Raw genomic sequence first — 23,919 nt, 5'->3', positions numbered from 1 at the left:
AGAGAGAGTAAGAGAGAGAGAGAGAGAGATCATTAAGGCGACTGCGACAACCGAAGCGACGGGGACAGACGCGCGTTTTACCGCTCGGATCAATAAGTTCATCCTAATTCTAACTTCGATGAATCGACCGTTTCCCGAGTGTCCTGACGTCTGTCCCGCCGCGGAGCTGTAACAAGTCGCCGACAACCTGCACGGATCCTCCGCGGAACTCGACCCCGACCCTGCGGTGAGTTACTCTGGAGATGCGACTTCATTACACGACTTCATTATTTACGTGGTGGTTAAAAAAATAACGTATATATATATACACATTATATTTATATATAAGTGCATATGTCAGGTTTAAATGTAATGTCTCGGTGTAGAACCATGAGATGTTCCTGATAAAATGTCTCCTGTGTGGGTTTCAGGGACCCCGGTGGCTTTTACTGTGCTGTGACCCCGGGAGTTCAAAGGTCGTCGCAGCCTCAGTCTGTTCACATGAGCAGGACTTTCCCTCCCGCGTCGTAAATACAGTCAGGTGGGAGGAATGGGATTTACTTGGTCCAGGTTTCGGGTAGAAGTGAACCCGCGAGAACTTGATTTGGTTCCGTGCTGTAATTCTGTTGCACAAGCGAGCTAGAAAGGTGGATCCCATGCAGGGTTCACAGGGTTTACCGAAGGGGGTCTTTAAAAAAAGATGAGTCCAGTTCCACTTTGCTGTTCGAAAGCAGCTTACCGCAGTTCTCGTGCTTTTAGCTGGATCTGAGCTGACCAACATCAGCCCCAGACTCACAACCCTGGAAAAGTTCCACCGGCCTCCATTAGACGAAAATCCCCACCTGAGACAGGCACACTCTCACATCTCCGCCCCTGTGCGTTCGAGGCTAGTTCACATCGTTCAGAGCCCTGTGATTTGTGGTAGAACGCCAGGGGTGAGGTCAGCTCCTTATCTCGGATTTATCATCTCTGACTCATTATGTACCCGGCGTGGCCTCGGGTGGGGAATCACGCTGCGTCGGAGTCGCGGACACCCTGCCGATACAGGCAACTCACGATTCAATTCTGTGGCGATATTTACATTCACATTTTCATTTACGGCATTTGGCAGACGCCCTTATCCAGAGCGACTTACAACGTGCTTTCAAGTTACCATCGATGAAGTGATCAGTTCTGGTTCACCAGGACCCCCAACTATGAATACAATCTTTTTATTCACTCTGTTGTAGATTCTGTACACAAGTTCGACAATAAGAAAGTTACAAGTGAATCTAAATATTCTCTAAAGAGGAAGGTCTTGAGCTGCCGTGTGAAGGTGCTCAGTGACTGAGCTGTTCTGACCTCGAGGGGAAGTTCATTCCACCACCGAGGGGCCAAGACGGAGAAGAGTCTAGATGAATGTCTTCCTTTTACCTTCAGAGATGGAGGGACCAGGCGAGCAGTACTGGAGGCTCGGAGTATATGAGGTGCAGTGCGAGGTATAATAAGGGCTGTGAGGTAGGATGGTGCTACTCCATGTTTGGCTTTGTAGGCCAGCATCAGTATTTTGAACCTGATGCGTGCAGCTACTGGGAGCCGGTGGAGGGAGCGTAGCAGAGGGGCGGTGGTGGAGAACTTGGGAAGGTTGAAGATCAGTCGTGCTGCTGCATTTTGTATGAGTTGTAGAGGTCGGATGGTACATAGTGGTAGACCAGCTAGAAGGGAGTTACAGTAGTCCAGTCGTGAGATTACTAAGGACTGAACCAGTGTGGCCCACGATAATGATAATATCCCGATTCGCGATATCTACAATATTCAGTATATTGGAAGAAATTTCATCAACGACATATCACGATATATGTGACTGAAAAAGAAAAACAAGGAAATAATAAGGAAATTTATTAATGCCAATATTTCCAACATTGTGCAAGGAAATATGCATTTGCATAATAATTCACCGCCTCCTTAAATGTACACACTGTACAGCTGGACAGATAAAAGTGCATGGACATTAAAAACCAACACGAACATGACTTAACATGTGTTAACCATGATACTGAGGCGTCAGTAGTACTTTACCGTAACGTACTCGGTTTGCCCTCATTATCACCGCAGAGTAGTTCACCGTGATGGCGAACTTGCAGATTCGCAGTGCCGCCGTTATGTTTTATCTTTGCAAAGCAGTTCTTGCAGATTGCACAGTCTTTATCCAGCGCCTGTCCGTCGACTGTCCCGTAAAACCCGAAGTGTCTCCACACTTTAGAGTGGAAACTAGCGGGTGCGTCTTTGATTTTTTTTTATTATTATTTCATTTTCCGCCATTGTCTGCGCTCCTTCTCTGTTGTGGTTAGTTAACTTGTGTTCTTCACCGGCCGCTGTTTGCGCCACTTTACCCCTATTTACTCGAACAGCGAGTAATTACATTTACAGCATTTACCAGACGCCCTTATCCAGAGCGCCTTACAATCAGTATTTACAGGGACAGTCCCCCCCTGGAGACACTCAGGGTTAAGTGTCTTGCTCAGGGACACGATGGTAGTAAGTGGGGTTTGAACCTGGGTCTTCTGGTTCATAGGCGAGTGTGTTACCCACTACGCAACTACCACACCAACAACAACAACATTTATTTCTTATATAGCCCATAATCCCACACAGTATGTCTCAACGGGCTTTGACAAGCCCACTGACACCAGAATGGTAGATATTGGGTAGTGACAGTGACACTGACAACGGGTAAATTAATCATTTTGTGTCTAATAAAATATCGATATTGGCCGTTAGTGTATTGATTATTCATTGCGACAGAGAGCCCAACAATATATTTCAATATCGAGTTCTTTTCCCACCCCTACTGCTGGCTGCCGGCCGACGGCGTCCCTTTCTAAAGTGAAGTGATTGTCACATGTGATACACAGCAGCACAGCACACGGTGCACACAGTGAAATTTGTCCTCTGCATTTAACCCATCACCCTGAGTGAGCAGTGGGCACCATGACAGGCGCCCGGGGAGCAGTGTGTGGGGACGGTGCTTTGCTCAGTGGCACCTCAGTGGTACCTTGGTGGGTCGGGATTCGAACCGGCAACCTTCTGATTACGGGGCCGCTTCTTTAACCGCTAGTCCACCACTGCCCCTGTGTGTGTGTGTGTGTGTGTGTGTGTGTGTGTGTGTGTGTGTGTGTGTGTGTGTGTGTGTGTGTGTGTGTGTGTGTGTGTGTGTGTGTGTGTGTCTGGAGGCGGCGGACCTGCTTTTCGACCACGTTCCTGTCCTGCGCCGGCTCCCGCATTCGGGTGGACTGGTGTGGCCATCCAAAAACAAATAAAAGAAATGCATTACAACTGTGTTTGGACCCCCTGTCCCATTGCATTCTGGGCCGTACAGAACGCTTCAGCAAGCAGTTGTATTCCTCTCCGCTCTTTCATTATACAGAACTGGTAAAAAAAAAGTGTGAACTTGCGCGGGTGAAAAGAACATATGTTACGCTCTCCGTTAACCCCTACAATACTGACCTTCTCCGTTATAGACAGTGATAAGAAGACATGTTGATCCATAATGGGCCCTCAAGGTTGACGTAGGGGTGGTAGTAGCCTAACACACTCGCCTATGAACCAGAAGACCCGGGTTCAAACCCCACTTACTACCATCGTGTCCCTGAGCAAGACACTTAACCCTGAGTGTCTCCAGGGGGGGGACTGTCCCTGTAACTACTGACTGTAAGTCGCTCTGGATAAGGGCGTCTGGTAAATGCTGTAAATGTAAATGGAAGCCGGCGGTGACCGTTTACCCTCGTTTACCCAATCGCTCCGCTTCAAAGGCATGGCGGGAGGCTGGTGTTTACCCGGCGATGCCATCGCCGCGTTGGGAGTGTACCAGGGGAAAGGTCGGCCAGATGCGGGCTGAGTATCCATGGCGAAGACGCCCCTGCTCTGTTTGCGAGGAGCGCGTTTGCGCACGCGGCCTCCTTCCTCTCATCCCTCGCTGTCTTAACTCGTCCGCGCACGCGGAGAGAAGCGCGGGGGGGGGTTCTCTCGTCCCCTGCGCCGTTTACTGCCGCGCTTTACTGCTTTACTGCTTCACTGCCGCGCCCGGGTCGCAGCTTCTAATCGAAATCCGAGTTGAAAGGTGACTGCGCACAGGCACCAGGATGCAATACACCAACTCAGTACAACAATGCAGCAACAGCTCCTTTTCCCCTCGTCCCTCATCTGTGTAAAATGTTGTTCATGCGCGCCTATAAAAACAGATCACATTTCAATTTAATTATTTGCTGGAACTGCTCAAAAAGTGGACAGAACTACTATGTTACAGTGTGTCATATTTAATTGAAGCGATTGTCATTGTGATGCACAGCAGCACAGCACACGGTGACACAACAAAATGTGTCCACTGCTCTTAACCGTCACCCTTGGTGAGCAGCGGGCGGCCATGACAGGCGCCCCGGGAGCAGCGTGTGGGGACGGTGCTTTTGCTCAGTGGCACCTTGGCGGTTCGGGACCAGCAACCTTCAGGTTACGGGTCCCCTTCCTTGGCCACTAGGCCACCACTGCCCCTGTTCTTTAATAGTACTAAAGCAGACGTCACGGGTCATAGAAGAAGTCACAGAAGAACCAGAAGTCACAGATTCAAATCTCACTACCAGGGTGTCTCTGAGCAGGACAGGAAGAGTGTCTCCAGGGGGGGACTGTCCCTGTATCTACTGATTGGAAGTCGCTCTGGATAAGGGCGTCTGATAAATGCCATGAATTGTAAATGCAATGCAATTTTATGTAATGTTTATTTACTAGCCATTCAAAATTATTTTTATTGCAACAGCGTCCATTAGATACTCTCCTCGTGCTTGTTACAACCAAAAACTACTATACGGTTTTGTGTGCCTGTTGGAGTTGACAATATACAAACTCTCAGCCGCACACTTGGAGACGGACCGTTTACAAAGTTTGAGAGCAAAGTATGTATTTTCCCAGAAATAATGTGTGTAGATAGATAGATAGATAGATAGATAGATCGATGACTACATATTCCCTCGGCGTGGGCGTAATTAACCCCGAGCTTTGGGCTGGCTAAGTGTGTGGGAGGGCGTGTGTGTGTGTGTGTGTGTGGGGGGTATGCGGTTGACGAGCCCGGCGAGGCATTAGACCTGCGTTAAATTTTCCCCCGACACGCGCGGCAGCATGCGTCCCCCTTTCCGCGCCAGGGATCCCACAAATCACCGTGGATGGGGCATGGGCCAAATCCACCACAGAGCCGTATATTAGAAAGAGAGACTACGTTTGCATAAGCCGAGATTTATCCTATTTTTAGAATTAGAACGACTGACAGTTTTTGTTATGTAATTTTGCTACATAGATTCGCAAAAATGTATTTTTTCCACTCAAAAGGTTCAAAATTTTTATGAAAGACTAAATTATGAGAACAAGTGGCATTTTCAGAACATTCCGAGTATTTCTTTTAGACGCGCCAGTGCATTTGATTAGTGAAATTCCAGGCACGTAGCACGATTTCAGGATCGGCTCAAGTCGATAGGACAGGTTCATCCTTTCGCGTTGTGCTCCTTCCCCTCCCTCCCTCGCTGCGAGCCGCTTAAACCGCCGGGCTTCGCCGGAATCGAGGCCGGCCGCGGACCTGCCGTACGGGATGTAAATGTTGCGAGGGTGGTAGTAGCCTAGTGGGTAACACACTCGCCTATGAACCAGAAGACCCAGGTTCAAACCCCACTTACTACCATTGTGTCCCTGAGCAGGACACTTAACCCTGAGTGTCTCCAGGGGGGGACTGTCCCTGTAACTACTGATTGTAAGGCGCTCTGGATAAGGGCGTCTGGTAAATGCTGTAAATGTAAATGTGATTTCGGGGACGATCGCGCCGTGTCCCCACTCAGTCCCCACTGTTGTGTTTGCAGGTGTAATGGTGTGTGAGGCGGCGTGAGCCGTTGCCATGGGACCGAACCGGCTCCTGCCGCTGTTTGCCTGCACGGCGGCTGCGCTCTGCTATCTGTGTGAGTACATGCGCCTGGACGCGCGTTAAATCCCAACTTTCTCAACGTGCAGCCAAGCATCCTTTTCCTCCTTCCTTCTGTCTTTTCAGGCCCGTCCTGTGAGGCGGAGCCCTCCGTCAGCGGCAAGCTGGGCGGCGCGGCGGTGTTGCCGTGCAGCCTCGCCGCCCCGGCTGCGGGCGCCGCGGACTCCCTGCACGTGGTGGAGTGGGTACGCCGGGGCTGCGACGTGCCCGTCCTCATCAAATTCGGGGCCTATGCCCCGCGGGTGCACCCCGAGTATGAGGGTGAGATATGTCTCTTCGTCTCTCTCTATTCTGTAGCTGTGGTTACATAATCATTTTACATAATAATAATTCACATGGTAGTAGCCTAGTGGGTAACACACTCGCCTATGGACCAGAAGACCCGGGTTCTAATCCAACTTACTACCATCGTGTCCCTGTGCAAGACACTTAACCCTGAGTGTCTCCAGGGGGACTGTCCCTGTAACTACTGACTGTAAGTCGCTCTGGATAAGGGCGTCTGGTAAATGCTGTAAATGTAAATGTAAAAAAGTTGGCAAAGCCCGTATCGTCTTACTTTAAATAATAATTTAATAATAACTTCCATTAGATGCCGGTTTTAGCTCACATCTGCACCTTGGCGTTCTGCACGTCCCTGAAAGTCCCCTCATTGTGTCCTGGGCCTATTGTCTCTTTTCAGAGCCGGTACAGTTGTCTCCTCAAACTCGTATCATTGTCTGTCCCAGGGCTGGACAACAAAGGCAGTCTGGGGTGAAAAGGGACTTACGCTGGCCTGAGAAAAGGGCCTCTCTTTTACTGTCCCGCGAGAGCCGCACACACACACACACACACACACACACACACACACACACACACACGCGCATACAAAAGGCCTTATGGGTAGCTGGTGGACAGGGCTGTGTCTCCACGGCAGCGCGGTGCATTCGCGTGCGTCCGATGCGAAGACTCACCCCGCAGCAGAGAACGCGTTGCGTTCAGTACCACACATTGGAATGGGCGCTTAATCATTAATGTGGAGAGCTTCGCTTCTCTTCCGTCTTTTCTTCGCCCCGCAGAACGAACCTGTGATTAAAAACGATTAAGTGTGATGTTCAATTACAGAACTGATTAGTTAAATGAATGAAGCCGCCTCTCACGCACTTTGCCGTAGTTCCCCGTGGGTAATTTAATATTTGAATTTTTTTTTATTAGCATGTGAAGTCGTGTGTGGGAGGCCAAGTCTGCTACTTTCGCAATTTCCCCATTATTCTGTAATGTACGATCGCAGTTTTAATGAACCTCCAAAAGCCTCTCGGCAATTAAGCAATTAGAAAAAAAGGCTTCGACAATCTGAACTGGAATGATGGTTCACAATGCCGTAACGCACTCAAGGTGACGCCACAGCGAATCCTGAACAGTCCCACAGCTGATGTCATTCGGTACGTCCACATTCCCCCAAACAATGGAGAAAACAGGGAGACAAATGAGACTAAGAACTAAGAAAAAAAACCCAAAAAAACGTGTGTAGTATTTGTATGGAGAACAAGCAGCGTCTGAAACAAAGCCTGGTGCCTTCACGCTCATGTTGAGAAACACAAAGCCCTCAGGAGATGCGATAGCTCCACGTACGTCTCTCATCGGGTGGTGGTGGGAAGCCATGGAGGTGCTGTGGGAAGGGGCGGAGCGTGTTCGGGGGAGGGGGCAACAGTGTGAATTTCACCTCCTCGGGCCATGCTTCTTCTCAGGTATCGTCGGGAACAGAAAGCCCCCGTGGCTTTGGCTTGGCTGGTTTTGCTCCCGTGCTCCACCTGTCATGGCAGCCCTGAAGCCATCCAGACTTCATATTTTTCTTTTTCTAGACCCATAAACGGATTTAAAGCTCTCGAGGCCGCCATGGAGCCGTTAACTCCTGCTCCGGGGCCTCAACTTTGCGAGCGCTTGATGTTCTTAGTTTTATTGTAAGTTATTTCTAGCTTTCCGTTCTGTCGTTCCCCCTCCCTGGAGCAGAGGTGCGGAGAATTGTCTGCAGCAGACTTTCGTTCCACCACACAGCAGATCGAATCGCTAACTCCGCCTCCCCCGCCACTCGGCGTTATTACGTGTATTGTGTTGCTGCCGTCTTTCCTTACTCCGCTGCTGCTCCCCATCATCGCGCAAATGCGGAAATTTCAAATGATCACAATGTCGGTGGAGCACAACAAAAGGGACCCTGGCTTTCACCAGCGGTAACCCTACCTGCGTTCACCTCCCCCACCTCCTCCTTCTGAAACCCCATAGCTACAGGTCGGCAGTGGGACGCCTCTGCCAAAAAGTGACACAATGAGTGTCTGCGGGAGAAGACGGACTGAGCGAGGCGTCCCTGCCCCCAGCCCGGGGCAATGAAACCGGGGGTTGGGTGGGATGAATAGAGCGGATGGAGGCGATATGGACGCCGTTGGTGAATGTTCAAGCTTCTGTCCACTGATGAAGTCACTTTACTGTAATTGTGATTGGCAAATGCCAAGAAATTATTCGTTTTTTGTAGGGCTGCACGATTTGGGGAAAAAGACATATTGCAATTATTGAGATCAATATTGCGATATGCGATATGATAAAGAGCACTTGCTTGTATATCAATGAAAAGTTGCATACAAATTACTAATAGTGAAATGTTTAATTTCAAAGCGAAACATACAAACTACTTATAACAGCTTGAAATGCCCAGTGCTTTCAAAATACAATATTCTACTAAATTAAATAATCATAAAAAAGTCTTTACTTTAAAAAACATTACTGTCGAACGACAAACCCTGGTAAGGCTAAACAACTGTTTTGATTATATTTGGCCATTATAAAATCCCGTATTATAGTTCTTACGTTTAACCAAAACGTTGTTTGGAGGCTGACTTGAACACAGGGATGCATAGCTTTGCTAGCTTAGCTAAGGTTAAGATTTGTAAACTGAGGTGAATTTCTTTAGGAAACCTTCAAAGTTTGAAAAAAGTTAACTAAACAGCTAAGAACAGTCTAAATAGTTTGTGCCTACGTTTAGCCAAAACCTTGTTTGGAGGCTGACTTGAACACAGGAATGCATAGCTACGCTAGCTTAGCCTAGCTTAGCTAAGGTTAAGACTTATATAACGGGATTTTATAATGGCCAAATATATTCAAAACAATGGTCCAGCCTTACCTATGAAATGTAATCCCCCGGGATCTGGTTTGGAGCGTACAGCGGTTTGTACAGCCCCAAGCAGCACAAGAGTGAGGCATTTTTATCCACGTCTCTCCATAGACATGTATATGCTTCACGCCACAGCACAGCCTATCGCAATATGGCGGCGACGTTGACGTACGTGCACCCATATGTCTATATGAGTCACGAATCTGAAGTCTCCATTGAACCGAATCGAAAGTCATGTGACCAAACACGTCACATTTAAATCGCAGCTTTTTGCGTTCATGTAATCGCACAGACTGACATCGCGATTACGATTGCGATTAGATTAATCGTGCAGCACTAATTTTTTGACAAATGCACTCTTCTGTGAGTCCAGCCATCTTACATTTGCAGTCTCAACAAAACACACATTACTTATACAGGGTGGGCCATTTATATGGATACACCTTAATAAAATGGGAATGGTTGGTGACATTGAACACATTTTATAAGTGGTCAGAAACTTGTAAATAACTCATGAAAGAATAAAGTTACGTTAAAACCACACCATTGTGAAATTTCTTGTGAAATTAACAAAAAATTTGACGTGTCACATGACCCTCTTCCTATTGAAAAAACAAAAGTTGGATCCAAGATGACCGACTTCAAAATGGCCACTATGGTCACCACCCATCTTGAAAAGTTTGCCCCCTCACATATACTAATGTGCCACAAACAGGACGTTAATATGACCAACCATTCGCATTTTATTAAGGTGTATCCATATAAATGGCCCACCCTGTATATTGTGCCAAATACAAATACTTCATAAGTAGTGTTTTAATTAGTCCTGAAAGACGAGGATACATTTTATGATCAGATCAATACGGATACTGAAATGTTGTTATATTCTTATGACTATGCAAGACACATGTCCTTAATTTACGGAAATTCTGATTTGTTTAAAGACATTTTATAGACCCAATAGGCAAATCTGTAGAAATGTGATTTGTGGTTCAGCTTCGCAGCAAGAGATTAAACTAAATCTGATGCTAACATATTCCTCTTTAAAGGGGTGGTGTATTTCAAACAATGAAATATTTATATTCAGTCAAGAGTGAACTAATCTCAAAGTTTAGTCTTTGTGTGGGAAACTTCTCTAAAATTTCTTTATTTAAGCCGATGGACACGGTTGGGCTGCTTATTGACAGTTCTAAAGTTACACCATCATTCCACAGACTAAATCCTGTCATTAGGAGCTGAACTATTGGGGGGAAACCGTGCCATTTCCCGCTGCCCGCCCCTTTCCCGTGTAATCCGTAATACGGCATTTTAAATGAAAACAAGCTTACGACTTTCAAATCTCAACTCAACAAACAGCACCTGAAAGGCTTCGCTCTGGGCCCCTCCCTCCACACCTGATGGAAATCCACCTCGTTGCTACGGCAACAGCATTCAAATGCAACCCTGTGGTAACTTTGTACTGCAGGGTTGAATTTCCAGTGCTCTATGGATGGCTTGCGATGATGTCACAATGGCTGGACAATAAACTCAGGATGGGTCTTTGTGTAGTAGTGTTGTGTGTATGTGTGTGTGTGTGTGTGTGTTTGTGGTCCTTGGCCTGAGTCATGTCTCCCTGGGGTGGTGGATGGCTGTATTTGAACAGCCGAGAGGATGGGAGAGGCTGATCCTCACCTGTTATCATTGCCTGCCCTCTGTCACATTCCTGTCCCTCCCTTTCTCTAAGGACGCACACAACACACACACACACACACACACACAATGTGTTCATTTCTTTATGGGGACCAAATGTTATCTATGTGTCACAAATGCATAATACATATTGTACCTATATGTAATATGGACTACTGTATTTCTGTATTATTACGGCATTTTAAAAAGTCTTTTTTAAAGTATAGTGAATCCGGTAAATCCTAGCCTAAATTTGTATTAAATTAAATGCGTTCCATGCCCAAACGAGGCCCCGGTAAATCCTAACCTAAATTTGTATTAAATTAAATGCGTTCCATGCCCAAACGAGGCCCTGTTACAAGTACATTTAACTCTTTGCCTGTAAAGCTCTAAACTGCACAGCATCGTCTGCATGTCTCAGTGTCTGTTGTAATGGACTGAATCAATTCCAAATGCTAATGATCCCAGTAAAACCACATAATAGGATTTAACAGCGCAGTCAGTTTCAATAAATTCCCATTCCTGGGACGCTGGCCATTTTCCTCATATATAAATTTAACTTGCAAAGGGAACCAAAACCTTTGACCCCCTGGCATCATCCTGCGTCCGTATGGGGGGGGGGCATATTTGCTGCAGGATGGCGAGTGGCGAGCGATGGAGTCTGAATGCAGTTCATCAGCGATCGGCTCTGATGGGCGTAATAAATGGCCGCATTTAGGGGCGGACACAGTGGAGTCTTTGAAAGGCTCCACTGAGTGAGGAGGAAGGAGGGGCGAGTCAGCAAACACCATCGCCCCTGGTTGCAGTCACCTGGCAACAGAGATACTGAATTTCAAAGCTTAAGTGGGCACCCGCATGTGTGTGTGAGTGTGTGTGACAGACAGTACCTGAATTTAAAAGCATCACACATGACACCTGCGGGTAAAGTCACAAAAAAACTTCAATAAAAAAAGTCCGCCCGGCCTCACATTCCCCCCTGTGTGTGACCAGGCCGCGTGGCACTGACGGCGGACGGAGCGCTGCGCGTGGAGGGGCTTCTCCTGCAGGACGGAGGCCTGTACGAGTGCCGCATCCTCCCGCTGGAACAAAGCAAGGAGGACGCGCACAACGGGAGCTGGACCATCCTATCGGTCACCGGTGAGTAGACCGAAAAATGAGGAACTGGGTGTGTTTGTGTTTTGGACTTGATGTACAGCACACTCACCTATGAACCAGAAGACCCGGGTTCAAATCCCACTTACTACCATTGTGTCTCTGAGCAAGACACTTAACCCTGAGTGTCTCCAGGGGGGGACCGTCCCTGTAACTACTGATTGTAAGTCGCCCACTGTGCAGGGCTCCTCCTACTTCCATCCATCCTTGCCATCCACACACAAACACACACATTTACATTTACAGCATTTATCAGACGCGTTTATCCAGAGCGACTTACAGTCAGTAGTTACAGGGACAGTCCCCCCAGGAGACACTCGGGGTTCAGTGTCTTACCCACTAGGCCACTAGCACCACTACAACACACGAGACACACCGGACACCAGTTTTCCCTCGAGCCACGTCTCCATGGCTGCTCACGGCGCGCTCAGCACCGGGCAGGACCAGCTCGCCGGTGTGAGGTTTCCCCGAGAGCGGGGTGTTGTCTTTCAGCCTCATTGTGTGCACCGGTCGCCTCAGGCTGTGATCCAACAGCTAACTGCTGCCGCTGGAAATGAGCGAGGGTGCAAAGGCCTCTGAAACGCTAAACACGAGGAGACAGCTTGCACTGAACCGACCCGATCCGCAGGGCTCCCCTTCCATCGCGTATATAAATATGAGGGGTCGTGTCTTTACCTGAAATTACCCCAGCTGCGCGATCTGGTGTGCAGAAAACGACTTACACGCCCTGTTTTTCATGTTTAGCTCCGCCTGTGTTCAGCGAAACTCCGCCCCTCGTGCAAGAGGTGCTCCTGGGGAAGCTGCTCAGGCTGAGATGCGTTGCCACTGGCAACCCCCAGCCTGCCATAACCTGGGTGAAAGACGGTGTCGTATTTGCGCAAAACAACGTGGAGGTGAGGTCTGCACTGGACTCGCTGTTCATGTTAATTAAGTTAATTAAGATCATCACAGTCTGCTCCACTATTATTGGCACTATAAAATCTTTTCAGCTTATCCAGACAAATCTGACTTCAAAAGAAAAAAGAATTCCTCATCAAGAAATAACAGATGTGCCACAATATCTCGCACAGATTTCCAGCATGGAGTCTCCTCTTACAGCCGTTATAAGGTTGGAGACTACATGGCCGAAGCTTGATTCCCTGACTTCAAAAGGGCAATACTCTTCTCTCTCGTTTGAATTGAGTGTTCACTTGTCATTGGCATGATGATGCTGGGCTAAGTGTCTCCTCACATTTCTATTCAAGTTAGTCAGGAAGTCATTGTTTTCTTCTGGAAAGTTCCTGTATGATCCAATCAGATTCACAATGTAAAATGTCAATTGGAAACATGCTTCAGTGCCATTAATTGTGCCATTTAAAAATAAGTTAGTTTCAATTAAAAGTGTGGTCTTTGTCAGCGTAAGCGTGACGTTGATATTTTAATGTGTGTTCAAGTTCATGACATTCCTTGAAAGAAAGAACCCTTTCGCTCATTTCTATAAGCGGTGCAGTAATAGTGGCTGTTTTATCCCTCACTCACGCGCACACAGGTACAGAGCGGAACTCTGACTTTTGCATCGGTAACCAGAGCCACAGCTGGGCAGTACAGGTGCCACGCCTCCAACACAGAGGGCAACGTGACCCACGTGATGCAGCTGAAGGTCAAAGGTCAGTCTCTGTTTGCGAACGGCATGTTGTCAGTGCCAAAGTACATCAAAACATCGAGGTGGATGTGAATATGCACCATCTGTGTGATCAAATGGAGCAGTCGGTATCAACTTACCGTAGATGTTTGTGGGAAAATAGGCATGAAAGTGGTGTTCATTGATGTAGATTTCATAGAAACAGATGGGAACCCATGGTCCAGCTAACTGCACCTTGATGTGTATACATGGACACAGTAAAGAATATGATAGAATTAATTTGGGCTAACAAATGAATTGATTATTTTAAAAGAATTAGTCATTACTGTAGATTTAAACCTGCTGTAATGCAGAATTAAAATATGATAAAGGCCAGTGTAGGAAAGAAGCTCAGAAGGTGAGATAATCCGATTTTTTTTTTTAAACACACCCTGCAGACAGGAAATGAAATGACAATAAAATTGGTTGCTGATTACTTCAGCTTTCTCAGCAGCTCAGTTGGACAACAACTGAAGGCAGATTCAGATGATGCGACCAAAAAAGCGGAGAGCTGCATGTCACATGGTACTGTGTTGGTTTAAATATGTTCATCTGGTCGCAGCTGATTTCTACTCCAGATGCAGATCCACTACGGACACATAGCAAGTTTGTTGCTCCTGTGCTTGAGCATTTCGGCAGCCGTGAGTCTCCATTTCAAAATAATGTAAAGGGTACATCATCTGAATCTGCCCTAAAACGCCTTCACCAAAGTCAGTCTCCATTATTTTGGGGGGTTTTCTTTGGCAGAGATGAATTTAACATTCGTGTCAAAGGTCAGACTCTACACAGGAAGTAAACAAACCACAGCTGTGTGAATTGTTTTATTTTATTCATAAATGAATCACAGCTATTAACATGTCAATCTCAACACAAACAATTTAATAATAATTATTTTAATAGGTAAGAAGTGAGCACAGTGAAAGGAGCGTTAGTTCAGGGGGAAATTAGACTAATTGCACAGTGAAAGCAGCTTAACAGTATTATGTGGGTGATGGTCTTACCCCCTTCAAATTACCTTCCTCTTCCCATTACCTTCGTTCTTTTAATTTTCTTTTGCCAATTTGACTGACTAGGGTTATAAAAATGTGGCAGTGGAAGCCTAGCGGGCATGGAAGCAGTAATCTGAAGGTTGGCGGTTCAAACCTCGACCCACCAAGGTGCCACTGAGCAAAGCACCATCCCCCACACACTGCTCCCCGGGCACCCGTCATGGCTGCTGTCTGCTCACCAAGGGTGATGGTTAAAAGCAGAGGACACATTTCGTTGTGTCACCCTGTGTTGTTCTGCAGTGTTTCACAATCACTTCTAGTGGTTAGAACCTGTTGTTTTGTATCAATGCTTTGTGCGGTCATGCTACTGCACATTTAAAATATTAAGGTGTGAATAAACGTAATTTTTTTTAAGTGGGAAATGGTATGACGTTTTTCATGTTATTAATCTTCCCAATGACCTTCCCAGGGCCTCCTGTTATCATAATTCCACCAAGAGATCTGGTTCTCAATATATCCCAGAATGCTCAGCTCCAGTGTCAGGCAGAGGCTGACCCTCCCAACATGACCTATGTTTGGCAGAAAGAGGGCGAGGTCGTCTACCACATTCAGTGAGTGAATATCAGACATGTTGTTTTAATTTTGAACATCTTCACACCAAAAACGGAACTTCATGCTGCTCCCATGTTGCTTTTTCGTTTCCTCTTGCAGGAGTCTGAAGTCTCGTGTTAAGGTCTTGGTTGATGGTACTTTACTAATCAGCCAGGTAATCCCAGAGGATTCTGGGAACTACACTTGTATTCCTACAAATGGACTGCTGACTCCGCCTACTGCTTCTGCCTACCTTTCAGTGTGGCGTAAGTGTTTGTGTGAGGGGTATGTTTACAGATGCTTTCATTTGTGTCAGGCTTTCATTTTTTTAAGATGTACAACACTGTAAGTGTGCCAGCATCTCTTCTATAGAGTGGTACGTGTTCCATTTACTTTACAATTAGGCAATAAAAAATGTTTAAAAAGTGAATACACCCACTGGTGCCTGGTGCTAAATTGTCCATAGGTCTGAATGTCAGAGTAGGGTGCGAATGTGTGTGCACCCTGTGTTGGGCTAGCACCTCGCCCCGCCCCCATGTCTCAGGATTGGTTCCTGCAGCCGCAACCCTGACTAGGAGTAAGCGGTGATGTGAGTGAATGTTTACTGCCAATAACTGCAAGGTAGAATAACGTTTTCCTCGTCAATTTCCCCTTACAGACCCAGCTCTGGTGATCCAGATGCCAAAAGAGACATATGTCCCTGCAGGCATGAAGGGGCTCATCCCCTGTGCACTACGAGCCGAGCCCCCGCTGCTCCGTGTAGAATGGAGCAAAGATGGAAAACCACTGGACTTGGGGATGGTGATTGATTCCATTGCTCCATTTGCTGAAGTTCAAACAATGCTCATATACTTCAATGTTCTTAAGATTCTTCTTTCTCTGCATTGATTTTCTCCTTTACCTGCAGTACCCTGGGTGGACGCTGACCTCAGAGGGCTCCGTGTTCATGGCAACAGCGAACGATGACGCAGCAGGAGTGTACACCTGCACGCCATACAACAGCTATGGGACAATGGGCACGTCACAGCCTACCAGAGTGATCTTGCAAGTCAGTCTGAAACAAGCAGTTGCAACTGGTTTTCTGGTTTTAGTTCATTATTTGAGGCATAGTGGGTTTGATTGTGATTCCTTGCATAGGATCCGCCCTCTTTTAAAGAGGCGCCACGCAAAGAGTACTGGCAGGAGGTGGGCCGGACGCTTGTCATACCCTGCCAGGTCAATGGAAACCCTGCTCCCACAGTCACCTGGAAGAAGGTAGAATTTTTATTTTAAAACCTGTAAAAAGACACAGATTTCTATATGCTTAAATGTTTATGTGTGTGTGTGTGTGTGTTTTTTTTTTAGGTGGGTCGTGCCCCCACTTCTTCATATGCTGTATCCACCAATGGTTCCCTGTTGTTGCAGCCTCTCAGTAAAGACCACCAGGGGGCGTGGGTGTGCTCTTCTACCAACCGGGTTGCCACTGTCAATGTCAGCACGGCCGTGCTGGTGCTCGGTAAGGAGCAAATTGCACTGCGCCGAAAGGTTAATTAACTGAAGCCCTTAGGTCCAGATGCAGCTAGAGAACAAAGTTCCTTGAACGTTTTCTTATTGCCCTCCTGTGCTCTGTTCAGTACCGGAAGAAGGCCTGAAATCCGTATTTTTTTTTTAAGGACCCAAGTCTAAAGAATGAAGGAGAAGTATCAGCACCAATCACCTACATTTTTTTTTTTTTTACAAAAAATTCCGTCAAGGGTGACTCAAAGGCATGGTTAGATAAGAAGGAGATATGGTGTTATTAGAGCTCAGTAGTTCTCCTCGGGGACTGATGTAATTTTCCCGCAGATCAGGCCTTTTAAAATTACATGAAGCTTCAGCAAGTCATCCTGTCACAAGTGACAGAATGTACCCCTGAAGAAGTCACTTATGCATTTTCAACCATAATTTCCCTTAAAAGTTTTAAAAGATTTTTTTTTTTTGTCCATACTGAATGTGGGACTTTTCCAGGAACGAGTCCACATGCTGCCTCTTCATTGACTGTGTCCACTGGCGTTAATCAGGCTAATGTGTCTTGGGAACCAGGATTTGATGGGGGATACACTCAGAAGTTCACTGTCTGGTCTGTAGCTTCTTGCGTTTTCCTGACGTGTGTCTGTGTGTTTGTGTTTATTGCGTATGTACATGCATTTATATCCACACATCTACATATGTGCATTTCATGTGTAGTCTTTCTCTACGTTCCTGTCTTGTACACTCCTACACACACACAAGGCTGAAGCAGCTGCCCTCTGACGGAAGTGGCGAGAAACGGGAGTGGGTGTCCGTGTCTGTTCCTTCCTCCACTACCAGCCTGTTGGTGACCGGACTGCTCCCAGGAACTGAATACCAGTTCAGTGTTCTGCCCCACAATAAAGTCGGCACAGGACCTTTTAGCGAGATAACTACCGCTCGAACCCTAGGTAGGTACCAACATTCCATACTCAAATTCAATGTATTACTACTTTATGGTTAGTATTAACGTTGTTGTGGGTAATTGTATGTAAATGAATTGGTCGTTTTGTCTTGCTCTTCTTGCAGATGCACGACCAGTTGTAACTCATTTGGAACCACCTACGCTGCTTTCAACAAAAAACCAAACCTCAGGGGGCGTGGTCTTAAAATGGTCACTCCCAAAAGGACAGTATCCCCCCATCGACAGCCTTGTGCTCCAGTCGCGGCTAGAGGAGGGGGTGTGGTCGAATCTGTACGAGAACATCAGCGCCAGCCGCAGCGAGATGCTGGTTGAGGGGCTGCGCAAGGTGAAGAAGAGGGCACGTGCTTTGGTCGCTCATTAAAGCCACTCTGATATTCATCATTAATTAATTCTCTCATCAGGACTGTGTTTATGAATTCCGGCTGCTGTCTCTGAGGGCAGGAGAACTGAGCGTTCCCGGCGAAGCGATCGGCGTTTCCACAGCGGGTCAGTGCGGAACTCGTCAAATGTCAAATGTCCCTCGGCCACGTGCTTTAATTATTCATGTGAGCGGATGTTGGTTCACTCTGACAGGGCTGGACGTGAACCCGGCCAGCTCCCGCCTCCTTGAATTTGTTCCCGAGCCCCTGTTGGCTGGCTTGATGGGTGGCCTGGCATTGTTGTGCATTGCTCTTCTTCTCACCGTGGGACTGGCCTGTTTCCTCAGACAAAGGAGGGGTCAACAATGTAAGAAGAGGAGAGATGGTAAAGCGTCGCTATGGTTTCTTACATTTACATTTACGACATTTATCTGTCAGACGCCCTTATTCAGAGCGACTCACAGTCAGTAGTTACAGGGACAGTCCCCCCCTGGAGGCACTTTGGGTTAAGTGTCTTGCTCAGGGACACAATGGTAGTAAGTGGGATTTGAACCTGGGTCTTCTGGTTCATATGCGAGTGTGATACCCACTAGGCTACTACCACCCGACACCCGTTTTCTTGCTGTCACTGACAGAACAGAAATCTCTTGCTCATTCCTCAAATCATGGTGCAGGTCTTGCTGTGTCATCGTCTCTTTTGTCATGTCAGTCATTCATCTGTCACGTCTACCCCTCATTTAGATCTTCTTCCAGGCCTCTTCAAACGCTCTCCGGCAACGTAAGTGCCTACACCGCCCAACCCCAACTTCACCACATCACTGTGCCTTCGATTGGTTGTTGTTGTTACAAATGAAACAAAATGAAGGTAAAATCAATGGCACTTGGCTTTTCTTTTTCATTCCTCAGAGCTGGCCCGGTGGCTGGCAGTCCAGACAGTGTGCTGAAGCAGAAACTCCTCTCGCCTGGCTCCATCTCCACCTCCTCCTCTTCTTCCTCTCACTCTCAACCCTCCTGTTTCGAGAGTGAGTGCCATCAACAGCAGCGGCTCCCGAGGCGTCTATCCCTTCCTGAACACTCGTTCTGTGACAGTCAGCTCACAGAGGGCCCACTCTCCCCGTCATCCACCCTGGAGCTCATCTCTCGAGGACCCGACGGACGCTTTGTGGTCCACCCAGCAGGGAGCACCCTCCAAACGTCCATTGCTAGAACTGACCTGCAGAAAGACGCCCAGGCCTCCTATGTCAGCCGCATCCAGAAATCACAATCTTTACGCGCCAATAGAAATAATCGTAATGATCCACCTTTTGTGCTTTCAGTTGACTTACCTCCATTTAGATCTAGCACTCTCCCCGGTGCTAAGCATCTCTCAATTCATGTACCCCATTTTCTGGACCAGGAGTATGACTTCCCCAATAGCTTTCCAGATCAGTCAAGTCTGTTCTCAGAGGACAGCGAGTCAATCATGTACACTTACCCAGAGCAGGTCCAGAACTCAGTTTGTCCAACTTTGAAACACACTGCCCATCATTCCACCGGCAGCACCCTGGTTCTGCAGATGGAACACGAGAAAGAAAGGGGCAACTTGAGCAGGTGCCTCACACTGGCACGTGAAAGAGAGGCTCTGGAGAAAGAGCTAAGGAAGTACACACTCAACCCGAGCACTGTGGGTACATTGGAAAGAGATCCATCAAACAAACAGGAAGTGGCAAAAACAAGGACTGAAGAAGAAAGGCCTGTTCGGAAATCACAAGATCCTGGTAACTTCCAGCCCAGAAGGGGGCAGCGTTTAACTGGGAACACGTGCAGTGTGCACGAAGGCTCCTCGGCTAACCCCGGCGTTCCGTGGGAGGCTAGCCCACACATTTCAGAAACCAGTTTGGTGCCAGTACAGATGCACCCTGAGAGGACATCGGAGCCCTCGCAGAGGCAAGACATGTCCAATCACGCTCCCCTCTTCCTGAGGCCTGATGAAACTCCGAGACTAGCGGCTAGTTCAAGCAACTCTCAGCCAAGTTCTCTCCGGTACCAAACCCTAGACAGGCAGCAGGATTCTTTATTTCTGAAGAAGTGCAGAATGAGTTGTGCGAGTGGGATGGATTCACTAGTTCATCCTCACAATCCTCACAGTGACCAGATCTGTCACCTTGTTGAGATGAGCGTGGATGAACCAGACATAAGAGAGGCGATGAAGCCAGGATTCGAAAGGGAAGTCCATTTCGGGCATCACAGAGACAAAGGGGGGAAGACGAGTCGGTCAAGCAGAAATCTCTCTGCTGCAGAGTCTCCAAGACCGGCGCTCAGGAAAACCTTAAGTCTTGGGTCGCAAACCTGGCATCGTCACAAGAATCTATTCCATCAGACAAAGAGTGAATTCCTGACCCCTGACGCTTGGATTGATTCTCTCACTCTAAACCAGTCCTGCGTATCATCTCCTAATGAATTCAAATCCGATGAAACGGGAGAGGATCCCCACAGAGAACACAGTGTGGAGACGCAACACCGGTCACTGCTCTGTTTGCCTACAGATGCATGTATGCACCAAACCGAGCCGATCAGTCATGGCCGAGGTCTCCATCACCAAACCTCCATTTTTAAAGAAGGGCCAGACCTCCATTCAAAGACCCCAAAACAAGATTCTTCATTGAAGGAGTCTTCACAGTGCCTCGGTTGGGTCCCACCCAACTTTGTCTCACCCCCTGCTGGACACAGTAAGAGCACAGAGGAGCGAGAGGAACTGGGACGGGACGCTGCGCCAGATGTCGATGCAGAAATAAGTAGGTTTAGGAACATGGAGGAAGCAGAGGGCAGCTACAGGAGCTACTCCAGCCAGAGCAGTGGCCGAGGGAGCCTGGATCCCCCCAACAGCCACCGGTCCCTCTGCCTCAGCCCCACCATCACCAGCTCTCCAGAGACCATTGATGAGAGTGACGGGGAAGAAGATTTGGAGTGCGCAGACAAATGGTGAAGGCCTTGCCTCTTCCTCTTAATGGACCTTCTTTCAGCTGCTTGATTAATTGAGTTAAGTGAATAATCACCTTCTTGGTGCTTGTGCAGTCAGCAGAGGAGAGCTTCGGTGGACGAGAGTTACGAGTGGGACCCCAATTACATCCCCATGCACCCTCTGTATCTGGAGCAGCCTGTGAATAAGCAAAGCACAGAAGGTGTAACCAGGAGCAGACCTAAACACGTGGACCACCAGAAAGTTGCCCCAGACCTGATCAGCAGGGGGAAAAGAGGTGAGCGGGGAAAAGAAATCTTCACAAAGTGAATAAATTACTTGTTGTTGTGTGTCCGCCCCCCCCCCCTCCCCATACCATTAGGTGAGAAAAAGAAAATCTTTAAAGGAATAATTGCATTTTTAATGGCCTCACTTTAGTTTACTTTCTACCCTAATTGCTCATAGCATGGAAAACCGGATTGCTGAAACGTAATTGCACTCACCCTGAAGTGCCTGTTCTTTTTTCCTCTTTTTCACCTACTGACAGCAGGCATGCTGCCATCAGTCAGTCTCCTGCATTCTGGTGAGAAAATGTCCTCCTGTGATCTCACAACTTCAAACCATGTTCAGCAGGAGCCCGAAATGGTGCTGTTCTGAGAGTGTAGTGGCAGAGGTGAGCTCCTCACATCATGCAGATAAGAATATCTTTTTTTTTTTTTATTATTCACCTATTTTGTTTCACTTTTCAGACTGGACCTTTCTGGGCAGCTCGGATGACATCGTAAGGACAGAAGACGTTGGCATTGGGAAGCTTGTTCCTTCTTTTCCCCCATGGATCAGTCACTATGGCCTGTAGCTGACTGCCCTGAATGTATATGCGATCTTCCCCACAGATTCACAGCATGAAACTTTGAGGGAATTTAATGCTTCAACGAACTCCTGATTTTCCCCAGAATGTCACTTTTCATGTAGCCCTGTGTAATTAAAGCAATTAAGGCCACGCTTGTCCCAAAGCTCTGTTATATCATGTGGAACCAAACGGATTGGATCTCAGGTAGTGAAATGGGTGGAAAAAGGAGCAGTCTCTTTGAAGCCCATCCCAAAGGGTTGTGACTCTACATGAACCAGACTCTCGTGGAGAACTGACCTCTTCACCCTCAGTCGTGTCCCGCAGCGATCTCTTCAAGTGATTCCCCGCAGTAGGACCAGTGTTAAGTAGATCTTAAGGCTTATTTTTCTTCACTATTGTAAATGTGAAGACACATTTTCATTCCATTGCAGTCTCGCGCTTGTTTATCTTGTTTTTTCCTTAAAAATGGATTCTCTTCGGCCTAAGTGGTTTTGTTTTGGGGTTTAATGAGCTGCAGATTTGTAAGGTACTGTAAGCGATGGCCGTTTAATGAGAAATCTTGTGCAAAATAAGTTTTTGTTATCTGCATCAGTGACCTAGGCACTCTGGACCGTGTCAGGTTGAATCAGGCAAGTAACATATTTCTGAAGATCGTCTCTCTAGTAAAGGGAACTGATTAGGATTCTCCACAAGTCGCAGGATTTAATAATCTCTCACAGTGTCTTTATGAAGAGCAGCGTCTGGTCCTCTGGCAGCAGTACGGCCTCATTTGGAAGCTCTCACCGCAACATTTATCCTGAAACAATCAGAACTGCCAAATTAATTTGCTCTTTTTTTTTTTTTAATATCAGAAAACACCACTTGTTGCTTTGGTAATTAAAAGGCCATATATAGTTTGATCAACACACCAAACAAGAGGATGCTTTTTCTGCCTCTTCCATGGAAGATAAATCTAGATGAGTTTTAAATGCTGCGTGTGTGTAGCGGTGGCTCTATTTTTAATAATTATTGTGTGTCTGATTAAACAGGTCCAAAATACATCAAAAAGACGGCCACTAAGCCTAAAACAAGCTTGAATCTGTTTTCATTTAAATTGTCACTAAGCACCATGTGACATTCAGAAGTCATGCAGATGGAATCTAAGCACAGCATGAAGTATCAGCATATCTGCATGAAGGATTGCATATTATATTGATTGTTCTGCAGTTATGGTTGATGATGGATGGCTTCATTCTGTGGTCAGTTCAAAGGCAAATACACTGTGTACATAAATAATTTATTTTCAGCAACTAGCTTGTACTGTATGTTTAGGTGCAGCTGTTTCTTTTTTACAAGATGAATACATATTTTGTATAATTGCCTTAGACAAAGCTATTTTGGTGAATTAATTACTTTTGCATAACATTATTAATGAATGTCTGTATAATGTATTTTTTCATATGCAGTGTCAAACTTGTTGGAAGATAAATAAAGGAGAAAGACACTTTGAATTGTATGCTGAATGGCCATTTCTCAACATGGGCCAGGTAAATGGCTCCATTTCTGGCTCCAGTAAGGTGCAGCCAGGGAGTATAAAGTCCCCGCCCGCCCGCACGGCCAGGCCCTGGCTCTCTCTGTCAGGTAACGTTCGCCCAGAGCCAGTAGGCTGTGCCTTTTTTCTCCCGAGGAGATTTCTCAGCACCGGCGTCTGGAAAAATGACCTTGCATGTGTTCGTATTGCCACGCGTCGAGAAGCACAGAAATAAAACCGATTTCTTCTTCCTGTCATGACCATTGTGAGTTTAAACCCTTTGTCCTGATTTGTAAAACAATCAGCTGGTTGTAGGTGGATCGTGAGCCGCAAGCCACAGTCTCACAAACAGTGTGTGCGTGTGTGTGTGTGTGTGTGTGTGTGATGAGCTTGAGCGACAGTGGCTATAATCTCAGCCTCCCAGATCCACCGAAAGGCACTTCAGTCGGTGGTAAACCAACAGATTAAATGTGCTGCATACAAGAACACAGGACTCCAGTGTAGGTCATTGTGGTGGCCTCAACAAACACACACCTTAAAACACTTCTAAGCAAACAATATTAGCAGCAAATATATTTCCGGCATTTTGCGACTGCATTCAGTTAAGTGCATTCATTTATATAGTTACTTTTTTAGA

General features: G+C 46.9%; 1 protein-coding gene across 4 annotated transcripts; it reads left to right on the top strand.

Moving 5' to 3' along the window:
- The first annotated feature begins 32 nt into the window (after nt 1-32).
- On the top strand, nt 33-23,166 carry igsf9a (immunoglobulin superfamily, member 9a). 4 transcript variants are annotated; one of them, XM_028974901.1, is made up of 22 exons: nt 33-226; nt 5,856-5,951; nt 6,041-6,235; nt 11,772-11,918; nt 12,678-12,826; nt 13,462-13,579; nt 15,052-15,193; nt 15,294-15,439; nt 15,832-15,974; nt 16,081-16,221; nt 16,311-16,427; nt 16,518-16,668; nt 17,160-17,271; nt 17,424-17,611; nt 17,730-17,950; nt 18,027-18,111; nt 18,199-18,351; nt 18,726-18,762; nt 18,891-20,945; nt 21,039-21,220; nt 21,470-21,595; nt 21,672-23,166. In XM_028974901.1, the coding sequence occupies exons 2-21, from the start codon at nt 5,891-5,893 to the stop codon at nt 21,577-21,579; spliced, it is 4,653 nt and encodes a 1,550-aa protein (XP_028830734.1). In that variant the 5' UTR covers nt 33-226; nt 5,856-5,890; the 3' UTR covers nt 21,580-21,595; nt 21,672-23,166. The 4 variants fall into 4 exon arrangements, with proteins under 4 accessions (XP_028830734.1, XP_028830733.1, XP_028830731.1 ...); XM_028974900.1 differs by having other exon boundaries at nt 18,199-18,369; nt 21,473-21,595; XM_028974898.1 differs by having other exon boundaries at nt 18,199-18,369.
- The last annotated feature ends 753 nt before the right edge of the window (nt 23,167-23,919 follow it).

Source organism: Denticeps clupeoides, chromosome 3 (assembly GCF_900700375.1).
Source record: "Denticeps clupeoides chromosome 3, fDenClu1.1, whole genome shotgun sequence".
Classification (NCBI taxonomy): domain Eukaryota; kingdom Metazoa; phylum Chordata; class Actinopteri; order Clupeiformes; family Denticipitidae; genus Denticeps; species Denticeps clupeoides.
Note: the sequence above shows the minus strand (reverse complement) of the source record. Positions and strands in the feature narration are given on the sequence as shown.